General features: G+C 35.7%; 1 protein-coding gene across 9 annotated transcripts in view; it reads left to right on the top strand.

The window, feature by feature from the left end:
- The first annotated feature begins 391 nt into the window (after positions 1–391).
- Positions 392–9,646, top strand: part of LOC141689265 (1-deoxy-D-xylulose 5-phosphate reductoisomerase-like) — a 28,310-nt gene continuing 19,055 nt past the window's right edge. Inside the window, exons 1-6 of one of the 9 annotated variants that reach the window (XM_074493512.1) lie at positions 393–1,151; positions 1,374–1,516; positions 1,748–1,859; positions 1,990–2,094; positions 2,803–2,888; positions 3,160–3,598. In XM_074493512.1, coding sequence (XP_074349613.1) covers positions 1,515–1,516; positions 1,748–1,859; positions 1,990–2,094; positions 2,803–2,888; positions 3,160–3,319 — 465 coding nt within the window. In that variant the 5' untranslated portion in view covers positions 393–1,151; positions 1,374–1,514 and the 3' untranslated portion in view covers positions 3,320–3,598. Of the gene's footprint in view, positions 1,517–1,747; positions 1,860–1,989; positions 2,137–2,802; positions 3,133–3,159; positions 3,599–9,646 lie in introns of those variants that run through there. The other 8 variants (XM_074493513.1, XM_074493511.1, XM_074493514.1 and 5 more) reach the window with 8 other exon arrangements.

Here is a 9,646-nt window from a genome sequence, read left to right as displayed (position 1 = left end):
TTTAAATCTTAACATGTGAGCAGAAGAACACTCCATAATTGCATTAAGAGAGATTCGTGGCATGTCTAACCCATCATTTTCAGCATTACTTTCGGACTCGAAATCACCGTCAAGAACCATAGCTGTGATTTTCCCTTACAGTCATGTCCAACATTGTATTTCTGGTCACAGTGAAAATATATTCCCTGAGCTTTGCGTCGCTGAATTTCTTCCCAATATAACTTTTAAAATGAAGGCTGGCCCTTTTGTTTCTCAATGATATTTTCTGCTCCTGCCTTACTCCCTTTAGTAACCTTACGTTGATTATTGAGTTGTCCATCCCGCACTCGAGCTAGACTGATAACATCTTTAAGAGTCTTTGGTCCAAACATACGAACCTCATCAGCAATTTCGGCTTTTAATCCTCCCATTAATGCGCCAACTAAAGCCTTTTGAGTCTAACCATGACCTCTATTTCCCAATCTTTCAAACTCACGTTGATACTCTCGTAGAGAACCTGTTTGTTTGACACGCGTCAATGCTTCATTAAAATCCTCGCATTCTGGCGGTCCAAATCTCGTTCCTAACTCTTCAACAAACGCATCCCATGTAACAGTTTTATTTTCTTGTTTGTATGTTCGGTGAACCCACTGCCACCATTGATTTGCTTCGCCTTGCATATGAAATGATGCTAATGCGACTTTATGGGTTGGAGTTGTACCCTGGAATTCAAACTATTGTTCAGCCTTGGAGAGCCACTCATCTGGATCATCGCCACTGAATTTTGAAAATTCCAATCTTGCAGTTTTTGAAACAAATGAAGGTCGATTGTCCTTAGTTGCTTCATCTTGTTCTTTATCAGTTGTACTATAACCACTTTCCTTGTTACCGCTGCCCATGTGCACTGATAGATCATATTTGGAAGATATCACATGTGAGAGTTTAATGATAGCATCTTCAAGAGATTTAAGTTTCTCTGCAACTCCTGCCTCAATCCGTTGGAGTCCAGCCTCGAGGTTTTCAATTCATTATTTATTGGTTGCCATGGAAGGTTAATAGCTCTGATACCAATGATAAGTCCCAATCAAACTGCTCATCCTTCTATCTTATTGTGTTCCAGTGTAACTATAAAGACAGAAGGATGAGCTGTTTTACCTTGTGCTGGCTTCAAGGTAAAACTGCTCATCCTTCTGTCTAACTGTATGTCCATCTATAAAAACCTTCTTTAGTCAGAGTAAATAAATCATCTCCTTAAAATGAATTAATTCACAAATTGTGATGAAAATCATAATTTTTCTAATTACATATCTAAGTTATGCATCTTACACAATAAGGAAGTAGGAAAAAAATTTATATTCTTTATTCCATGGTTAATCGGAATTTCTCTTTGTTAGCCAACGGTAGCTGCTATGGAATGAGGAAAAGACATCACCTTGGCTAATAAAGAGACTCTAATTACTGGTGGTCCCTTCGTCTTCCATATATGCATAAAGTAAAGATTTTTCCTGCTAATTCTGAGAATTCTACAATATTCCATGTATGGATACATTTAATTTTTAAAAGATTAAATTATAATGGAGGACTTTAATCAATCTGTAAATTTCATTTGTTCTACTATGCTAGCTGCATCTCACATATTCGTGGATGATTGGTATCCTTTTTTCTGTGACATCTAACTGTAATACTATGTCCTTGCTTCAGTGTAATACCTAATTTTATATCATATATTTTGAAGCTTAATTCTTTCTTTTTTTGCTAATGATGGCAGGCATAGGCCTGTAGATAAACTAATATTAGTTAAATTTGCTGATGCTTCGAAGCATCCTAATTGGAATTTGGGAAAGAAGATCACTGTATACTCTACTCCACTTTTCAACAAGGTATATTGTTTTTCGTCCTTAATTTCTCATACCATCTTCTCCCTCTGACTTATATATCCTCAGAGAGTTCGTGTTAATGGTATTAGTTTTGCTTTTGCAACGTTAAACCTACTTGTTCTTATTTTGACAGGGTCTAGATGTTATTAAAGCACATTATCTCTATGGATCTGATTACGATGTTATTGAGATAGTCATTCATCCGCAGTCTGTTACCCATTCATTGATTGAAACCCAGGTTCATATCTATGTCATTTTGGCCACCCCTTGATCTTTGCAAGTAATTCATTATCCTCCATTCTAGTTATGATTTTAAATCTATTTCAGTATCTATAAGTTCTTGTCTATGAAGTTATAGTTTTACATAAATATGTTGAATTTTGATCAAATCATAGTGTATGTATACCACAAGTTGGTTGTCATAATTTTTGATCGTGTATTAACTTACTACTATAACGATACTATCCTCAAGTTATACTCCCAAGTTTGTTTACCATTGCACTTGCCACAAATATATTGAGGTACAGAGCATATTAATATCTGACTGTAGAAAGGGATATATGTTGAGGAATTCCTGCATTTCTGTTTACAGATACTAATGCTTAATTCTGCACATGTTAACATATTTCTCTATTTCGCTCCATGGAGTTAGTTTCTATTCTATTAGTTGTAATCTTTTCATATTAATATATAAACTTAGAATTCCATGTCTTAAAAATAACTTGGATCAGACTATATCTCTATTCATTGAAGAAAGTAAAAGCTGTGTCTTTTAAATTACTGCAATTTTCCGTTTTAGTGTTAAAGTCACTTACCATCATTTTTTTTCATTTGTTGTATTATTTCTTCTCACATTGCTTCCTGTTGTGAAGTTAATAAAACAGGCATGAACTTCATTGGCTAATATCACATGGTTTCATTTAATAGGTTTTAACTTCATTTGTAGGCATATGCTGGTGGAAGAGCAGTAGGCACTTTTGCAGGAGTTAGTGCAGCTAATGAGAAAGCCTTTGAGATGCTTCTTGATGTAAAGTAAGTCTTGGAATTTTGAAACTTAGTTTTATTGCTAATTGATGAGATAATTGTATTTTGTACCCTCTTATTTTGTTGTAAAAACAAATGTGTATCAGTACTTTGCGTAATTCAGGTTGTACCCCTCAATTTCGACCTATCATTTCAGAACGCACCCCTCCCGTCAAATCCAGGAGTTAACGTTAAATACTGCAGGGGTAGACTGAGAATTATTTGTTATAACGGTTATATTATGTATATAACCTCATCCTCTTCTTCTTTGTACACACAGCAGCATCAAATACATAAACGACTCCCTCAGATTCAAGTTATGGGCAATTTTTGTTATTGCGGAAAAATGGTTGTACTTCAAACAGAATAAACAAACACAAATGCCGATCGATGATTTCTTACTTGTGCTGACCGAAGATGCCATTTTTTCCGGTGGTTAGATGTTCCCCTGTTAGGTCACACACACTGTAGAAAGGGGTTGAATACAGTGTTTATCACAATCAAATCGAATATAAGAACACAAGTAACAGAAAACAGATTTTATTCAACACAATAAACTCTGTTACAATATGGAACTGTCATCTCTCAGTGATGAACAACTTATCACGAGAGCTGCTAGGGTTACAATAAATAATAACTTCTATTATGATTACACATATAGTGTAAACCCTATGTCTGTGTTTATATACTACACAGTTACAAGATAATCTCTAATTAATATTGAATATGATTCTGTATCCTAAAATATATCAATTAGATATCTTCTTTTCCATGTCTTCTATTTTCCATAAAAATCTTCTCCATACATATCTCTTCTTTATATAGTCTTGATCTTCTTTCCTTTCGATCAGCCTTTCCTTAATTGTTCGTCCTCCCGCACTTAAGTTCTGATATCCATCTTCTGATAATTATCTCCTGATAATTTAAGTTCTGATATCCTTAAGTTCTGACTTCCAGTAAGTGCTGATTTCAGTAAGTACTGATATTTCCTGTTTGTTAAGATCTGGAAACTAAACATAAAACACATTAGACGTGACATCTCAAATATATCTAACAATCTCCCCCAACTTGTAAATTAGCATAATATACAAGTTCAATATATATTTGATGATGTCAAAAACATTAAGTACAAATGCACATTAGAATTTGACTAAGAAACTACAACTTACAGTACTTGTAGCTTTTACCATCCTTAAAGTCTGATATCAGCTTTAGCCTGTATGTTCTTCAGACTTTAGCAGTTGCAGTCCCTGACTTGGCTTTATTATGTGATCTCTTTAATATCAGGAGTTGTCCTGAGATAATTCTTCAAAAGACATCTCTCAGAACATGCAAGTTCATTCAACATCCTCATTTTGGCTTCTTTTAGCTCAGCTGTATCTTCACTTATCTGAAAGATAGCAGCTCTGATATTATTGATCTTTGCCTTTCTTATATCCTCATTAAGTCTGATATAATAGGCTTTGTCTGATTCTATGTTGAATTCAACAGCCCTATAACCCAGAAAGGTAGTAACAATCTTTGCAGTGTTAGGCTTCATTTCAACAATTTTTCCATCATGAGCTCTGTACTTAGGATAGTATGAGCTGTCAGACTTTATCCTGTAAAGTTTCTTCTGTCTCTCAATATTAGACCTTAAGAATTTGGCAGCATCATCTATAGACTTGTTCTTTACTTGAAGCAAATATAGCATATGTTCCAATTCTTCATAGTACTTCAAGTTAATAGCATCCTGCCTAATCTAGAATACCCTCCCATCTGTCATGAAATATAACATAACCTGTTCTTTCAGTGCAGAGTGGTAAACCATCTGTACAGACTCCAATTGATCCAATCATTCAGGAGTTGTACCTATTCCTGGTTCAGACAGAGATGTAGGATCTAGAGTTGTGTTGCTTACTCTTCTTTCATCAGCATTTCCCAAACCAGTTTTATCTCTTGCCTCCTTTCCTAGAAGCAATCTACTCTGAAAACCTCTTGATGTACTCTTCAGAGTTTGAGCAGTTTGTTTAGCTTGGGTGAATCCTGGTAGAGTAGTTGAAGGTTTAACATGAGCAATGTCAGAGGTTATTCCCTTATCTCCTGATGTCAAGCTAACTTGAGCTGTGTCAGAGGTTGCTTGCTTCCTTTAGCATATGAATTTACTAACTCCTGACTTTGAGCAACTTGAGCTCTGTCAGAGGTTGTTTGAGAATCTTTCTTTTTCTTCAAAATCAGATCAGTATCTTCATCAGCATCTATTTGTCCATCCATAGTTTGCATGTAAACCCTTACAGGTTCATCAACTTTACCTTTGCCCTTAAACTTTTGATCATACTCCACTTGTGATTTGGCTTTAGATGCCTCATCACTTGTTCTTTCTTTAATCACAATGCCTTTAGCCTGTGGAGGTTTCTTTGCTGTTGCAGAAGCTTTAGACTTAGATTGTGACTTATCAATTGCAGCTTTCAGTCTAGCTTCTTCTTCTTCCAGCATTTCAAGATCCATCCCTGGATTTTCTTTAAGAAACAGCTTCTTTGAGATCTTTTCATCAAGATCTTCAGGATTGACTAGAACTTGTTTACCTGAGCTTGATTTCTTGCCAGCATCAGAACTTAGCCTTTGACTTGTAGTTCTGTCTTTCTATAATGAAGAGCCTTTGCTTTTTCTTTGACCTCCACCCTTTTCAGAGTTTCCCTGATCCTTATTTTCATCACCTTTTTCTTTCTGTGATTTAGTATACTTGCATTTGGACTTAATTACTTTCTCCCCCTTTTTGGCATCATCAAGAAGAAGCAGGAGACAAGCAATTCCACAGAATTTTGAAGTTCATTGAGCAGCTTGATTTTGTAAAAGATCAGAAATTTGAGCTTGCTGCTTGTCTTGAGACTTTTAATATTTGCTAAATGATCAAAGTTAGGCTTGAAAAACTTCTGCTTCTCTACTTTGATCTTCTCTGCATCCTTTTGCAATTTATTTCGAATTTTGTCCAGCTGGTCGTGAGTTGCTGAGTGTTGACCTTGAAGGTGCCTTTTACTCAGTACTTTAACTCTAAGATATGTCTTGAAATCATCATTGGCAAACCTCTCACCAGCTTTTGTCAGATGTTCAGAAAGAACAGCTGCATTAGGGACAAATTCAACATTATTACGGTCTTTGATCCACTCTTGCCCTCTTTGAGTCTCACTCCAAGAAACTGGAGGAGCCTTTTCTACAAACTTCTCGATAAAAGCAACCTTAGAAGCTGGTGGTAGAGGAGCATGTCCAGATTGACCAGCTACATCAGCATCTACACTAACATCAGCTACATCAGAGTTGTGGAGTGGATGGAGGAGTGTGCTGAAAAAGTTGTGTAGTTGGTGGAGCTTCCAGATACAAAACCTGAGGCACTTCCAAGTTATGGATGTCAATTTCATCACTTGGCCCCTGGTTATCAGCATGTACTGGAGATACTGGAGGTGTGGGAATATGAGTTGTTTCTGGCTCATGAAGTGGAGAGTGATGAGTTGCATGAAGTTCTGGATCAGCACTTGGAGAATTGTGAGCTTCAACAGGGTCTTGTGAGATCAGAGATTCCATTCCTTTACCAGAATCTGCAGGCCTTTTTGCTAATGTTTTAAATCTTTTTGCTTTTGAAGAGACTGTAGGAGCTGCATCATCAGAATTAATTGTTCTAGGCCTTTTCAGGGACCTAGAACTCCCAGTCTCTGGATCTTTCTGAGAAGAGACTTTCTCAGCTGCAGGAACAACAGGATCTATAGCTTGAACCTGTGCCTCATCATCTGATTTATCTCTCAAGATGATCCTCCTTCTTTTCTGCTGTGAAACTTTCTTAGATCTTGATCCTGTTGCTCTAGAAGAAGAAGGCTGCACTGTCGTATGTGCTGATGGGTAATGAGCATATTCTGATGTTTGTTTTAAGAAAGGATAGGAGTAGGTTCTGATGGTTGTGGTTGAGGTTGTGGTTGTGGTACATCAGGATAAATTACAGAGTATTTGGCAGCATCAGCATTTACTAGGGCTTGTTTGATAACTAAGGGAATTCTAAGAGGTCTCAAAATTGCCTTTTTGTTATCAGCATTTAGTAAATCAGTAAAAGCCCTTTTGGCTAGCTTAAAGGACTCTAACAGGTCACTGGCTAAGATAGATTCATCTTCTGTACAGTGACTATAAATTAATTGACAGAATCTAGCAAATTAGACAATATTCATATTCTCTTTCATTCTATCACCAATAGAGCATAGCACAGTTCTAGCAAAATTAAAATGAGACTGATGGAGAAGAGCATACCCAATTTGTTGAGACAAGATTAGAGTGGCATCAAAATTTGTACATTTGTTACCAAATGCCTTTGTGATGCAGTCAAAGAAAAAACTCCATTCTCGGCACATCTGTGCACGTTTGAGTTGACCCATGTTTGCTAAACTTTCTTCATAGCCCAAATCAGCCATCATTTCCTGAAGCAGTGGTTCCTCAACAGCAGCACTAAATTGAACATTTTCTGGTAAATGGAGAGCCCTGCGAACCACTGTCGGAGTAACAACATAATCCTCCTCATTTGCTGTAAAGACAATACTAGGAGATCCACGCCTACCACCATCATCATAAACCCCTGTTCTCCAGAATGTCAGCACTTGTGATCCAGAAAAACTTGATGGTTGAGTCAGAGCGTATCCGATTTAACTATTAGCTAAGAAGTCCTGAACAAAGTGAAGTTCTGACGGAGCTTCTTACGTGGAAAGAATGACAACATAGTTATTAGGAACAAACTTTGCTCCATTGAAGATAATATCTTTAGGTGCCATTGAGAAATCAGTGAAAAATTTGAGTGGCTGAAAGGTGTTCGAGAAAATGCCTGTGTGATAAATTGTCAGAAAATAGTGAGAGTATAAGAGTAAAAAGAGAGAGATAGAGTATAAAAGTGAATAAAAGATTTTACAATCTTTTCTCTCTTTTACTTATACTTGGTAAAAGATAACCGTTGAGATGAATATGAAAGGTCTTTGGACACCTGTCATGCATGCAGCAGTAAAAAAAATAATTAATGGGCACGGGTATTCAGTAATCATTACTTATCACATATAGTTTTTCAAGGAGAAAAACTATCCCACTAACCAAGTAATCCCTTTAATCAAGTAATTATGACTTTGCACGTTCAGTTTTTAAAAAAAAACCGTTCCCACTAAATAAATGATTATTACTGCTTTATCTCTCATAAACCAATATTCTGTAAAATATGACCGTTCAAGTAATGACCAAAAATAAACCATATAAAATAAATACTGCCACGTCAGCATCAGAACTTGATTATTATCAGAATTTAAAAGTCATCAGAATATGGCTCCTTAACTCAAAAAGTGAATGATTCATTCCTGTAATTCTTCACACAAGTACTGATATGGTTTCATCAGAACTTAATCATCAGAACTTCCATTAGAACTTGTTCTCAGAATTTATGCAACTGACACTTAAACTGTTCATCTAAAATAACATTTATCACCACGGTAATTTTCATCATTCATATGGAGTGTATTTGTGTGCAGTAAGCTAAATATCAGATAAAGATTAAAGTCTGATTCACTTCAGTACATCTTAGAAATAAGGCATAACTAAGAACTCTGCTCAAAATCTGTCATTATTCTGCAATCTACAATAGAATGAGTTCATGCATGAGTCCACCTAAACAGTTTTGTGCTCATTTTATGCATCTTTTGAAAGTCCATTGTACAGTGGCTTCTCAGTGTAAGTGGGTCACGACTGCTTATCAGAATTTATGCTTTGTCAGACTATTTTTCCAGTAATCAGAGAATGTGAAAAGTCACCAAGAAAAATTTATTTTGCTTTTCTAATGCATATAACTTAATACCAGCAATGCACTTGGGTCGTCCCTTCCACATTTTTACTCTAGATCTCAAAGGAGTACCTGATTTTTATTTTATTTTCTTTTCTTTTTCTTTTGATAAGTGAGGCTTATCAGCACTTAGTACATCCATCAGATTTACCAACATCAGAACTTAATAGATAAGAAGCATTATTCTAATTTTTGACTTAGTAACAAGATACACAAAATAAACTTTAACTAAGCTCAATATCAGAATTTGCTTGTGTTAAAAGATTTCCACATAAACAATTACTTCATACATGGGATCTTTAGTATATTAAAGATTTACTAGGTCAGCATCTAGCACAATTATCCTTATTGGATTGAATAGTCACAGAAACATTCATATCACTATCAGAGTTTAGAAATTCACATCAGACAACAATCAGCACTTTGAAAATTTTCAATTAAACACAGAATACACAAAGATAGTAATATCTGTAAATACTGATTATAAAGTCTGATGTATCAGAACATAAACTAAGCAGATTTAGAGAAAGAACCTAAAACCATTCCAAGTTCATTTACCAATCTTGTAAAAGTAGCTTCACACAGTGGTTTTGTGAAGATATCTGCTAGTTGTTGATCTGTTGGAACAAAATACAATTCCACTGTACCTTCATCCACATGTTCCCTTATGAAGTGATATCTAATGCTGATGTGCTTTGTCATTGAGTGTTGAATTGGATTACCTGTCATAGCAATAACACTTTGATTATCACAGTAAATAGGAATTTTAGAAAATTCTAACCCATAATCCAGTAATTGATTCTTCATCCAAAGAATCTGTGCACAACAGCTTCCTGCAGCAATGTCATCTGCTTCTGCAGTTGATGTGGAAATTGACTTGTTTTTTGCTAAACCAAGAAACCAATCTGCCTCCAAGAAATTGGCAGCTTCCACTTGT

Source organism: Apium graveolens, chromosome 10 (genome assembly GCF_009905375.1).
Source record: "Apium graveolens cultivar Ventura chromosome 10, ASM990537v1, whole genome shotgun sequence".
Taxonomy (NCBI): Eukaryota; Viridiplantae; Streptophyta; class Magnoliopsida; order Apiales; family Apiaceae; genus Apium; species Apium graveolens.
The sequence above is the reverse complement of the archived record's forward strand: the minus strand, read 5'-3'. Positions and strand labels throughout refer to the sequence as shown.